This window comes from Argentina silus, assembly GCF_951799395.1.
Source record: "Argentina silus genome assembly, chromosome: 1".
NCBI classification, from domain to species: Eukaryota; Metazoa; Chordata; class Actinopteri; order Argentiniformes; family Argentinidae; genus Argentina; species Argentina silus.
In genome coordinates, this window is record NC_139655.1 from 23,996,036 (window position 1) to 24,009,609 (window position 13,574).

The following is a 13,574-nucleotide window of genomic DNA, read 5'->3' on the forward strand; positions in this document are numbered from 1 at the left end:
TAGTCCCTGTTCATAAGACCTGTAAGAACAGTTGAACAGCAGAACATTTCAGTGTAAACTATTATTCATAGTAGTCCCACTTTAAATTGAATATCACTTAAGCTATGAATTTACACTGACATTCATAATGGAAGGTATGTGTAAGATACATATTATTACATTGTACTAACAACTGATACAAACAGCATGAAATAACATTGTTATTACCTATGTAGACCCCTGTTCTGGTCCCACTAACTCTCTCCATTGGCATCCCAGCATCCTCTAATGCCCTGTATGTACACTGCAGCAGGAGCTTATGTTGTGGGTCCATGAAGTCTGCTTCAGCCTCAGTGATGCCAAAGAACTTGTGATCAAACTCATTAAACCTGGGAGATAAACAGAAGAACCCATTACAGAGACATATGTTTATGGATTCTTTACAATAATAAAGGAACATGGGTTCAAACAATTATGCCATTGACTACTGGGCAATAAGAGAGAGTATATCTACAGTACTAGTGCTTACATGTCTTACCCCTCTATGAGAGCAGCCTTGGTTGTTTGTGTCTTCCCAGGTTTGCTGTCATCAGGATCATACCAAAAAGTGCTGTCAAACCTTTCATCTGGGATCTCCACTACACAGTTCTTCCCTTCCAATAGAACCCTCCAGAAATGGTCAAGCCCCTCTCCTAAAACAAAAGCACTACAATTAGAATTCAATGTAATGTAATTGCTTTCTGTTGCTTTATAGCCAATATTTTAAGCTCAACTTTACTTTTGAATGTGTCATAAAAATATTGAGAATGCATCAAATCATTTTCTAACCGTCCGATTCCTACCTCCTGGGAAATTGCATCCAATCCCAACTATCGCAATGTCCTCTTCTGTGTCCTCCATCTTTGTTTTTCATAACAGAAGAACTAACAGATAGAATGGGACTTTCACAAGTTATTACATGCAATTCAAAACATTTGTTGAATGGAGGATATTGTTGTCTCAAAGCCCTTGTCCATTCACCTATGGCAAAAAGGAAATAGAAAAACCCTTTTCTCTCAGCTCAGTCATTCCAGTTGGAGCTCAGTTTTTGTCTTCTTGCCATGTGTCTTTGGTCACCACTACAGTACTCTACCTTCGTCCCTCTTTATACTGTAGACCCACCCCTGACTGTATATCACAATGAGATGCCTCCAGACAATGGAGCAGAAGCCCCAACAAAAGACAATTTGTTAGAGGCGTATGTGCAATTTCCCTGGTCTCCAATTACCGTCATTTGTAAATGAAGTCACTAATTGCAGGCTTGAGGGCAGATTCAAAGAACCCTTTAAATTAGGTTTTGTTCCAAAGGTGCTTACTAGGAATATCCAATATATGCTTGTGTGTTGTCTTTCTTATTGAAATATCTTCTTTCAGTGATCATGATTATGAACCCTATAGACTAACTGGGTGACATATGTGGGTGTTATGGTGCCATTATTTTCTATGGAATAATACTAGTTGTAGATATAGAGGGGGGTGAGACAGGGGTAATAAATGTCTATGGGTGCCCCTCACAAGGAAGACAAAGATAGCAATAGAGCCAGCAGGCAATGATAGACAATCAAGAGCACTTCCTGTGTTCCAAGGTAGTTTTCTTACAGTACATAATGGTTAGGGTCATTGTACCCACTTTCAGGTTGAATGGGTTCAAAACAATAGAAACCCCATTGACTAGATCCATGCACACACATTTCTCAAAGTTTGGAACTCAACTTATGCTTACAAGTTTAAAGCTCAATAAAGACAAACAACATCAAGTTAGAATAACTTTTATTCGGGCTTCCACAAGGTCCATTTCCAATTAAGAGAAACATACTCATGGGGATAACTTCCTTACACACTTATATACAGTTCCCCATCACAATTCATTTACAACTTACAGCTCAAAAGTGGACATGATGGCCTACAATAGATAATGATGGCAAAACCAGCACATTTTGGGCACATAATAAATTAAAACATAAGATGGTTGTATACAGTCAATGCAGATGAATGACTGATGGTTTAGAGAAAAGTTAGATGATATAGCAGTCCACTGAATTCACAAAGATTAACCTTATAGGGGACAGAATACTGATACAGCCATTCTGCAGTTCCATTCAACATATACATTAAGGTACACATACGTATTTTTCTTCATATGTATACAAATGACATTGGCCTAGGCTTTCTATCACAAAAAGTTAATTTATTTGAAGTAAAACAATTACCAAAATCTGATCTCAGTGAAGACTGTTGTGATGTGAACTATCTGCAACCAATTGTTTTCCTTCATAACTTTGATAACATACCAAATATATGAGAATTTAAATTACAAAACAGAAAATTGTGATGTTGGAGGAGATTTCGATCCTTGCGGGATAAACATAACACTTTCTTAGATTGATACTGTATATACAAAGTTGTACAGGGGCAAACTTAAAATCTCTGTAAGCCAATTTGTAGATGGCAAAAACGTTTATTTTTGACCAATTCATGAAAACAATATCTAAAATGGCATTGAAAGGGAATGTCTGCACAAATGGTACAGACAGATGGGTCAAAATCATAAAATAAAGTGTGAATGTGGGCTAAAACACAAATTCAGTGTCTCATTTACACTGACAGATTGAGAGAGAGAGAGAGAAAGAGAAGAAACAAACTCAATAAACTACAAGGCCTCCAAAGGCCTCCACTCCATTGCACAGCTTCATATTTACATAATACAGATTATATGTCTAACTGTCTCTAACACGTCAACTGCTGTTGAGTCATCTTGGGTCAAGGGCCTTGCCCTCCAGGACCAGCTTGATCTCTTTGGCATCCAGCGTCTCGTATGTTAGCAGAGCATCAGCCAGCTTCTTGTGCTCATCGCTGTAGGTCTTCAAGAGGCTTTTAGCTCGCTCATACGAGTCCTGTGGGGAGAAGCACCAGTGACCAGTGATAAACCTACATCAAATTCTCTCCTAGCACTGTGAAGATTACTATTTACTTATGAAGGCATCAATACTTTTTGAGGACGTGACAAATTAAGAGGAATAAGAGCGGCTAGTAAATGACTTGTTTAACATAAAAGTAACCAGTGGCGTGGTACCTACAATTATGAACAAAAGAACTCAACTAGGAACACAAATGTGGTGTTGCATCTGCAGTGGGGAAGGGTTGAGGAGCTCACCTTCAGTAGGACCCTGACTTCCTGTTCGATGGCAGCTTGCATCTCTGGGCTCTGTTTGCTTATGTCAGTGTAGGTCATAACGCCAAGCTGAAGCAAGCAAAGCACAAACATTGAGTTTTAGTCTCAGATCAGAGGCACACCAGACCTCTTATCCAACAGCAACGGTATACAAGGTAAGGTATAATTATACATAAAGGGGATTTTAGGGTTGACAGTGCAGAATAAGTATAGGAGTAGAACAAAAAGATAGTCAGACGGTTGGAGGACAGCTATATCAATGACCCGCCAAGAGGAATTACCTGGAGAAAAAGGCTATCCCTAAATTGTCTCCTCCTCCTGTATCAAATGACCAGTAATCAAGAATGGGTTTTTCTTTCATGGATGAGTAGCACCCATGAGTCAGGGTTCTCCCCAAAAAAATGTAAGTGGGGAGCTGCGCCACCTTGTTGACTTGGCTCCACCACTATGTAAACAATTCAGAGCAAATTAAACTGACATTTAGTAATGATAGAGTAACTATCTTTGATCGCCAATGACATTGTTAAATTGAAAGTGGTATCATGTTCCTCAGTGTTAGCAGTATTTTGACATGAATAAACAAGTCGGTTTTGATAACGCAGTCCAACGACACCATGTTAATCCTGGGGAGAACCCTGCATGAGTGGCATACGGGTAGTAGTGAAGGTCTCTCAGGATTGAGTCTGACCACAGGACTGAGAAAGAGATTAGGATGGTGGTGGGAATAAAGTCTGGAATGTGTGGGCACTCACACAAGCTCCTGTCTGCAAAGCCTGAGAATGGCATTTCTGCAATAAGGCCAAAATGCTGCTTTTTAGGTTTATGGAAATATGTGGCAACCAAACAGCAATTGGTGAATTGCTGTTTGGTTGCCACAAATACATTGCCAGATGACATATGTGTAGGCTGATGAAGTTTGGGGCAGTTGTGACCAATTTATATGGATATAACCAATCATGTGGATTCATCTCAAGCCCACAGTCTCTTACCTTTTCACTCATTCCAAACCTGGTCACCATCATCTTTGCAATCCTAGTTGCCCCATCAAAATCACTTGATGCTCCTGTGAAACAATACCACCGCATTACAACCGTGAGAATGACTATTTTGCAGAACAATAATTAATTATGGAATAGACTGATAACAGAAAAAGGCTTTTCGTCAATACATTGAGGATCTTCTCTATTGCTTAACCAAAATTGAGCTACGTGTTCTTTTTTTCTTACCAGTAGTGACGTCATGGTCGCCGAAGACGAGCTCCTCAGCCACGCGGCCGCCCATGCTGACGTCCATCTGAGCCAGAAGCTGAGCACGTGTCTCACTCCAACGATCATTCTCTGGGAGCATGGACACCTGCAGAGAGAGATAGGGAGGACAAGTTAGTATAAGAGACCATCTTGGGTCAAATATGAGTCATTTTACAGTGTGTTTTCCTTTCATCGTTTGAAAGCAGGATGAGTAGGTAGGGCGTGATAGGATAGGAACCCTTGATTGACTGCAATGCTCCCTACTCACATGACCGAGGGTGGGCCCTCGAGGCATGATGGTGGCCTTGTGGATGGGCATGGCGTCTTTGGTGTAGTATGCAACAATGGCATGGCCTGACTCATGATAGGCTGTGATGGTCTTATTTTTTTTGTCAATTTCCACACTCCTTCTCTCAGGACCTTAATTAAAAAAAAAGAGAAGAAGACAATGAGGAAGAGTGCATCTTTAATTAACAAAAAAAGAAATAACTCTCAATCATTCAACACTGAAATTAACATTAAACATTTCCATAGTCTTATGGAAAGACTGAATCAAAGCAAGGAGCTGAGTCACTTTACTGTACATGGTTCAACATTAACGGTGGCCTATTACAATGCAATAAAGTGTGAAGTAATATTTGACAGCATATTTTCTTTTCATTAAATCCATAATACGAAATGGTATGGATATAGAGGGACTGCACGCTAACCTAGAGCTTTGCACAACCTCTAATGCATTTAACATACAGATTTCAGGGCCAGTAGATTGCAGGGTTACTGGCCCGGCTGGGTTGGACCCTGTTGTAGTACAGGTTTACCGCAGCAAAGGTTTAATTGAATTGCAACCTGAAGGGTATGACTGCTCTTAATCCAAACTAAAGCTGTACTGTCATTCATATCAAAGTATTAAGCGGTCATGCAAAGAGTCCCACAGCCCCACAGTCCCAACCACCAAAATCAGAGAAATGTTCAGCATGGGAGAGGGAAATCAGACATGCATTGACCTGACATTATTCCTGTCAATAATGTCTCTCAACCAGAGAGTCTCTATTGTTAATCTCTCTCACATGTCCGGGTGAGTGCAGGGCGGGGTGTGTGAGAGTTCTTACCCATGAGGAGCTTGTCCTTGGCGAACTCCAGCTCCTTCATGGTCACCATGTCTTTCCCGTCCACGGCTGCCTTTAGGGCGGCCTGGTTGACCAGGTTCTCCAGCTCTGCCCCTGAGAAGCCCACCGTGCCCCGAGCGATGATCTCAGCATTCACAGCTGAAAGAGTGAATGGATGAAAGGGAGTTCTTGTTAAAGCCAGCAGTGTCTGAGACAGTGGGTGTCTTTCACACTGCAGGAACAATAGGGATTACCACTCACGTTTACCGATTCTACATGTATAGCAATAAAAAATGTGTTATATCTGTATAAAAGACTAATCTCATACTCGTTGAATTCTAACCATTATGGTAGCATCATGTATATATTACAGATTTCAAAGCTTCAGGGGCCGAGGTCAATGAAGCAATACATTTCATTCTGCCTGTATCTTATTATGCCATTGCTCTGAGACCTACCAGTATCCATTTTGATCTTTGCCATGTACCAGTTGAGGATCTCGGTGCGTCCTTTCACATCAGGGCGAGGGACGGTAACCTGCATGTCAAACCTCCCCGGCCTGACCAGCGCGCTGAAAACCAAAAGAGAGGAAAGGGTTACTGATGTAAGCTGTGAGTCAATGGTGCTGGCTCAATAGTGGTCCTATTTTTAAACCTTGGTTCATCATGGAATGGCCTTCACAATGCCTTCTTTCCATTCACACAGGTTTATGCTGGCCTCATGACATGGTCACAAGAAGGAACATTGACTGAGGGCGAAATCAACACATTTACCAAGGACATACTTCATATTGAAGTGGGTCATGGTAGAATGCTAGTAACATACAGCATAAGATCTCAATATTCATATGGTGTCAGTGTCTGAATTTCATTATTATGAAGCAATTTTCTCTAATTATAAGCCTCTGTATCCCCATGTGACATCACATGTGAGCTGCTGAAATCCTCCAGTGTGTGAAAGTGACACGTTGAGCCTTTAACCTTACACGGCAACCAGTCAACTATATCCTGACCGAGGGACAAAGCAACCCCTGGTTGGACGAGGGCCTAAAGAAACCGCCATTCCTCCAAATTGTAAACATACTTATCCAAAGCCTCTGCGAAGTTTGTAGCACCAATAACGATGACTCCTTCATTTGGTTTAAACCTATAAAACATCAAAACATTGAGCGATTCAGGCCACTTTAAATCCAGAAGCATTTAATCAAATTCAGAAGAGCTGTTTATGTCCTGTTATCATTATCACATGGAAAACAATACAATGAAGTGATTATTTTTGCTCCAATTTCATATAAACCCCATTGTAATTGTGGGGGTGGGTATATAAACATCTATAAACACTATAAAAAGACGTACCCGTCCATCTCTGCAAGCAGCTGGTTGATGGTTTGTCTGGAGTATGGGTGCATGGGAGACTCAATCCTCTTTCCACCCACGCTGTCCAGCTCATCAATGAAGATAACACAGGGTGCATTGGCTTTCGCCTCTTCTACGTACCAAACGCAGAGAGAGAGAGAGAGAGAGATATTTAGGTGGTGTCCCAATGTTTTTTAATAGCTTCCTTTCACTGATAAGGATAGGGTGGGAAGTAATTGAGTCCTTTTCCTATTGGTTATCATGATTAAAAGAGTTTATTGATCAACAGCCGTGGAATTCATATGGAACTTACTGAAGAGATTCCTGATGCGGCTAGCTCCAACGCCCACAAACATCTCGTCAAACTCTGACCCCGAGGCATAGTAAAAGGGAACGTCGGCCTCTCCTGCTACAGCACGAGCCAGGAGTGTCTTGCCCGTGCCTGGGGGACCAATCAGAAGGATACCTGAGAGGAAGAGAGGGAGCCCAAAATGAGTGCAACATATGAATCTCAGAAATAAAGGGACCCTACAGACATGTGATATAGAGGATCTTCTTTTCATTAACAAAAACCGCAGCAGGGTGAACATAGAAACAGGAATTTGATGTGCACATCTGAATATACACACACATAAAAGCGTACCTTTAGGTAGCTTCCCGCCCAGCACAGTGAACTTGTGGGGGTTCCTGAGAAACTCCACCACTTCCTGAAGTTCGTTCTTGGCTTCCTCCACTCCTTTGACATGGTCAAACGTGACACTCTTCACCTGGATGGGGTCGATTTGTGAGTCCAGACCTGAGGTGGTGCGGAATCTCACTGTGAAACAACATAACAGCCCAGTCAGACCATCAACACATGGGAACCTGGGAACATGGGAAATCTCTATTTACTGTAGCAAGAGCTTAGCTAAGACACCTAGCTAGCTTCCTGACATCAAGAAATGTTTAATTTGTTTGTTGTCCAAGACTAGTATTTATGTTTATATTGCATTCCCTCTCTGAAATACTTACAAAGTTTTACTATTGTGAAATGAAGATTATAATGAACATCCTGATCATCACATGAATTACACTGTCATCTTTGAGGACCTGAACATGGAAAACATATTCTAAGATAGCTGACTTTAATACAGTAATACACATTACATGTGCAAACTTGAAGGAAGTACAAGTGCAGTATCCCGCTTTTTGCATGGCAAAGTAGCGGTGAAAACATGTCTCACCAACCATACACTCTGTGCTTCAGTTCAGCCATTTTTGCTTAGCAATTAATGATATTATCGCATATGCTAATTGTTTCTAAAGTCATATCGTGAATATGAACATTTGGATATCGCCCAACTCTAGTGGAATCGCCCATTCAACCGTAACTCCTTATAGAAAAGCACTAAAACACAACTTCCTACTTGTGGTGCTCATGTCGGTTTATGGGGTGATTCTTTGTACAAGCATAGGAATAAAAACTGAACAAACCAGCATCAGAAAAGGAGCCTTTACCCGATAGAAACGGGGTTCTTGACAGGCCGTATATGCCAACGAGGAGGAGGACCAATAAAATCAGCCTGGTCCTCCTTAGTGAATCTGTCAACACAGAGGATATGGAGAGATCATATTAGCAACAGTGCATCAGGGATTTAGTTCAAGTCAGCAGTGCCACCTGCTGAGAGCTTGTAGGAACTGCTAGTGGTGGTCTGGGTATGTAAGTTACAAAACCCTAGGGCTTTCAGACCAAACTTGCTATGAAGAAGTGTTACATCTAAACATCAATGATTCTCAGTTATGCTTAACAACGCTACATCAAAGGCATATCTTCCTGTTTGTCACTCTGAACAGGCGTATACGAGTAGTGGCATGTGTACAGAGAGGTGCATGACGTGCCTTGTGTCCTCTGAGTAAAGGCCTGGGACCTCATAAAACCCTCAGTAAAGCCTGTCTTGAAGGCGTCCTGTTGGTTGTCTGGAAGGTTCTTCTGCTTCACCACTTGCTCTAGACTCTCCACCTCTGGTCCTTTGTCCCTCATGATGAGACCCTGTCAGTGTGTTGAAGTGTGTGTTTGTAAAGGGAAGTTTGAAAGGGTGTGTGTGTGCCAGTCAGAGTGAGTGGGTGAGTGAGTGAGTAGGTAAAATAGAAAGATGGAGGGGGAAGATGTAAAGTTGAACATGAAACAATGGGATTAATGGGACCAGAATGGTCATAAAACACAACATAGGCCCTTTCCACATGAAGGAGCCAAGCTCAAACACATGCGTGTGAAGAAAACAGACTAACCATCTCCAAACCATAAAGACCAACAAGGATACTACTGCTCACATCAAGGTAGACATCACTGGTCCCCCCCCCCCCCCCCCCCCCCCAAGAGAACACTCCTGTTACCCGTGCAAGGGGGTTTGTCTATGAAACTCACTCTATAGCCTATAACAATGTTGTGCTACAACTTCATAACACTATCACAGTAAGTGCCCATTTTGACATTGCAAGGGAATAATCAGAGTGTTGAGTAAAGTTGAGGGCAGCCGAAATAGTGAGCACATTGACTGCCTGCCAAACATGTCAGAGAGGGGGTTTAGAGAGTAGGAATATGACTTATGCAGTGTGTGTTTGGGAAGGCAGTAACACTTGCTAACCTTCATGAAGGTTGAAGTGTAGCCCTCTGGTTCTGCCGGGCCTTCATTACCGGATTCCTTACGTCTGGGATTGGTCCTGAGAGTCTTAAATCCTCGGTTCTGTACCCAAACTGAAGGAGAAGGAGGACAAGTAAAAGTGTCAATCTGTCTCATGTTTTTTTATTTTTTCTTGAAAGGGGAAAATCTCATGCCACATCCTCTTTACATCTTATAACCTGACCTGAGTTCATAATAACCTTTAGGGCTTTACATACCATTGGCTATGAGTTTTGACTGCCAATGCCATCACAGAAGTGAACTATAATCAATTTTATGAGGGTCGCCTGGGCACATTCCAAGAATAAAGCAATACTTTGGGCTGCAGGTAGCAGTGATGTCTAGCAAGTTTGGTTCCTTACCAGGCCAGTACTGGAGTTCTGAGCAGACTGCTTGCAGAGGACTGCGGTTCTGTCTGTGGTATATTGGTGAGCCAAACACTCCCAACCTTTTGTGTGAGAAGCCTGTGAAAATTAATGCACCAGTCAACATGGACCACCACAAATGCACACAGCATGATGGCAACAATTCCCTTTCATTCAAGATGCCCTTTTGTAAAAACACAATTGTTGCTAGTGCTGGTCTAGTGTAGAAAGCAGCCAACAACCCGTTTCATATGATAGCACCACATTACAACCCAAACAATTCTCCTCAAGGCAGGGAGGCCCCTCACCATGCTTGTTCTGGAAGAAGGAGTCTGCGGAGACATGGGATGCCCTCCATCTGGAGGGGACTGGGCCCTCCTCTGGCCCCAGTGTGGGCAATAACCTGTTGATCAGTTCATCCAGCTGACCCACTCTCAGGTCTGACAGGCCCAGGTCCCTCAGGTTCACATTGGGCTAGAAGGGGAGATGAGATCAGTGTTAGGAAAAGGTCAACTAAAATGATGGGTTCATTGCCTTCCCACCAGTGGCATCACTCCTATGCTATGCCAGTCTCTTGACTTCAGTGCATATGGAGTTGCGCTATCTGACATGAGACGATGTTGGGTTAGAATACCATCATTTGTATTTCTACAAAAGTAGGGTGAGGGAAGTGATCTAATGTTGATAGTGCCAATTGGTTACATTATATGGGCTGATGGAAATATAGCATCCCTAATAAAGCATGTTAAAATAGGACATGGACAGAGATGGCATTTCGACAATACACTATATTTTCCCAACACACCACTACAACTGTATAAAGCACTTGAAAACGCTGGTAAATGAACAAGCGCCTCAGACTACTCGTGCAGCAGCAACACCCTCCCAAATCACTTTACACCCACAACTTGCACATCAAACATGGATCAAAAGATGTTTTCATCTCTCCCGCTCATCTAGGCAACTTGAGTTTGCAGATATATTGTAGCAGCCTTGTGCCTCCCACGTCTCTCTGCAGGTGCTTTGACTATGCAGGGCTTAATATCCTAACTAACGTATTTCACGTAACTTAATATCACAATTGTTATATTGCTCAGATGTAGGCTAATTCATCCAATGCTCTCCACACAGTTTGATCCAAATATCAAGTGCAATCGCAGGAAATTCGAGGAGCATGCAAAACTGCTGCCGTTTGTCAGTGAAAGAGGTGCGCAGAAGACTGGACACTGATGGTAACAGTAGGAAAATCTGTTTTAAGTTGTTAATTATCCATTTGTAGGCTTACTTTGACTTGCTGAGATATTTTGCCTGGACATTCATCATTTTCAGGCCTATGGCGATAGCCACTGCGTTGTAACATCATTTGACAAATAAACATTGTTAACCATAACCTAATACCTCACTGCTAATTGCACATTTTATCTGAACAATTTGTGTGAATCTATTGTCTCCTATAGGCCTATGCATTCAGTTTAATTTTTCAACTCAGTGTAAAGATCCACTGGAGCAATAATTTACAACAGGAATCCCACTTCCCATTTTGATTATCTTACCTCTTTGAGTAATGGGTCCTGTTCTTGTGTGAGGTCTTTCTGCAAGCTCTGGACTGATGCTGTGGCTGCAGAGGTGGCCGAGCTCTTCAGGGAATGGAGGGCATTGATGAGTTGGCTGAGGGGCACTGTTACCTAGGATACAGAAGCCGGACATTTGTATCATATAATTGTAAGTGCATAATTAATTATTTGAAAAGCAGGCCTGTATACTACTTAGTCACATACCTCTGATATACAGTGTGGGACAATGACAGTCTAAGATGTGTGTTTCACTGTACTAAATGAGCGTCATGCGAATGACACAAGCTGGCATATAGGCTGCCTAAGGGCAATTAGAGAAATTATACTTCACTCACACGACTCTATTTGCCTCAGCTCAAGGTTCTATGCTTTGTTTTCAGCACCTCTTTGGTCCTTTCGAACTTGTTGTATAATATACACGTACACATGGCATCATAGCCTACAGTTCACCTGTGTGTTGTTAACCTCTAGATAGCAGCTTCCCTAAAAAACAGCCTTATTGCAACTGACATAAAATATTATAATTGGGGCAAAGAGCGGTTGTTATGAGCAGTACACTAGTTATTCAATTTCACGTGATAGCACTGACACCGGTGCTCATCTTGATAGTTGGATAATGTAGCCTAACCGCTAGCTAGCTTGTTTGCTATAACTTATGCAAACGTGTTATTAAATACCGATTTAACCAGACGTTATGTAGCGTGCAATCAAGAATAATTTTGTATGAATTCTGAAAACAATTACATCAACAGTATCACGATAATCGCTAGTTCGCAATACTAACTAGCTAGCTATTTGTGCTATGTTAGTTGCAATTGGTGGTTTGCCTTTGTGTTTGTGGTGGACGTACCAAATGTGAGACCGCTAGTTAGACATAGCTACAGTCTTATGTTGGCTAATCTCCCACTTCCAAACAGTTCATAAGAGGCTAGCTAGTTATCAAATCAACTGATTATTTCCCATGCCATGATAGACAGGCTAGCTGGCCAGCTAAGTAGCTAGCTGACCAGCTAAGTAACTAGCTAGCTAGCTAACTCCCTGATGATATTCCGTTTTAGATTGACAGCTGCTCCGTTGTCTTACCTGTGGCTGGAACGTCGTCGAAAGGGAAAACATTATTCCAAATTGAGGGTTGTTAGTGTGAAGTCAGATTCTCTTGCTACTGAATATGCCCACCCTTAGATACTGTACTTTTGTTTTTCTCTTGTTCGGCCTTCTTAACCCAACTTCTCATATTGATGAAAATGGCTTCTTCTGAAAGGTCAACAAGCCTACAACGTGACGCAGATTCGAAATATCACTACCGGTGGGAAATATTATTACGTCATGCTCATGTATATTTTTCAAGCTTTTTTTTTACTCTTTCACATCTTATCAAACACAACACTAAACATCGACAAATCTTATAATAAGTGACCAAATAAGACAGACTGTCACTGTTGTGTTTAGAACAATGGTTTATCAAATATTGTTTCTCTCTCATCTTATTTGTAGCAAATGAATGTTGAAATGTCCCGGCTGATCTTCAACAAAGAGGACACACAAATATACATTTTTGCAGAGATTTGTTTGCAATATTATAGATTTGCTATATAAAACGTATTTATGACGTCATTACGTTGAACTGTTGACGCTTGTGAAATAGCTGTTGTACGTGGTGCCTGGTATAACCAATTAACACAATACACTATCAAAATAACATCAACAAGTCATATTGTGATAATTGTTATGCATTAATGAATAACATTTATTTCAAGGAACGCCGCATGTGAAATTATTAAAATATGAACATGCGAATCTTTTACAACATGGGCGTTTTCTTGTGGCAAAAATACACGTCACGAAGGACCCAACCACAGAAGGAGCGGATTTCAAATTTCAAAACAAACCTGCGTTGTCTGCCTGGCAGGCTTTCTCAGCTAGTGAAGATTATCTTATTTTGATTTGTTTCACTTTACTGATTTATTTTTTAACTCCAGGAGCCAGTTTAATTTCCTAACAGGTGAAACGTATTAGATTGCAGGCTACGTACCTCCTGCCGGTAACATTCAAATGTTCAATTTGATGCTAGCTAGTT

General features: G+C 41.5%; 2 protein-coding genes across 3 annotated transcripts in view; both read right to left on the bottom strand.

Moving 5' to 3' along the window:
* The window catches only part of LOC310811094 (mycolipanoate synthase-like), a gene marked incomplete at both ends in the record, with an annotated part of 30,817 nt that extends 29,938 nt beyond the window's left edge, over positions 1 to 879 (bottom strand). Inside the window, 3 exons of the mRNA XM_083679129.1 lie at positions 208 to 368; positions 518 to 671; positions 822 to 879. Coding sequence (XP_083535255.1) covers positions 208 to 368; positions 518 to 671; positions 822 to 879 — 373 coding nt within the window. The remainder of the gene's footprint in view (positions 1 to 207; positions 369 to 517; positions 672 to 821) is intronic.
* A 1,889-nt stretch (positions 880 to 2,768) lies between these two features.
* LOC310806682 (ATP-dependent zinc metalloprotease YME1L1-like) lies at positions 2,769 to 12,737 on the bottom strand (the record flags this gene model as incomplete). Of its 2 annotated transcripts, none has more annotated exons than XM_083672874.1 (18): positions 12,581 to 12,737; positions 11,477 to 11,608; positions 10,232 to 10,397; positions 9,921 to 10,022; positions 9,523 to 9,632; positions 8,777 to 8,927; positions 8,396 to 8,479; positions 7,542 to 7,715; positions 7,212 to 7,364; positions 6,899 to 7,031; positions 6,627 to 6,689; positions 6,002 to 6,114; positions 5,547 to 5,702; positions 4,706 to 4,857; positions 4,417 to 4,543; positions 4,180 to 4,253; positions 3,173 to 3,259; positions 2,769 to 2,912 (listed from the first exon to the last, which is right to left on the bottom strand). In XM_083672874.1, the coding sequence occupies exons 1-18, from the start codon at positions 12,611 to 12,613 to the stop codon at positions 2,769 to 2,771; spliced, it is 2,154 nt and encodes a 717-aa protein (XP_083529000.1). In that variant the 5' UTR covers positions 12,614 to 12,737. The 2 variants fall into 2 exon arrangements, with proteins under 2 accessions (XP_083529000.1, XP_083528999.1); XM_083672873.1 differs by having other exon boundaries at positions 8,372 to 8,479.
* Positions 12,738 to 13,574: the final 837 nt, after the last annotated feature.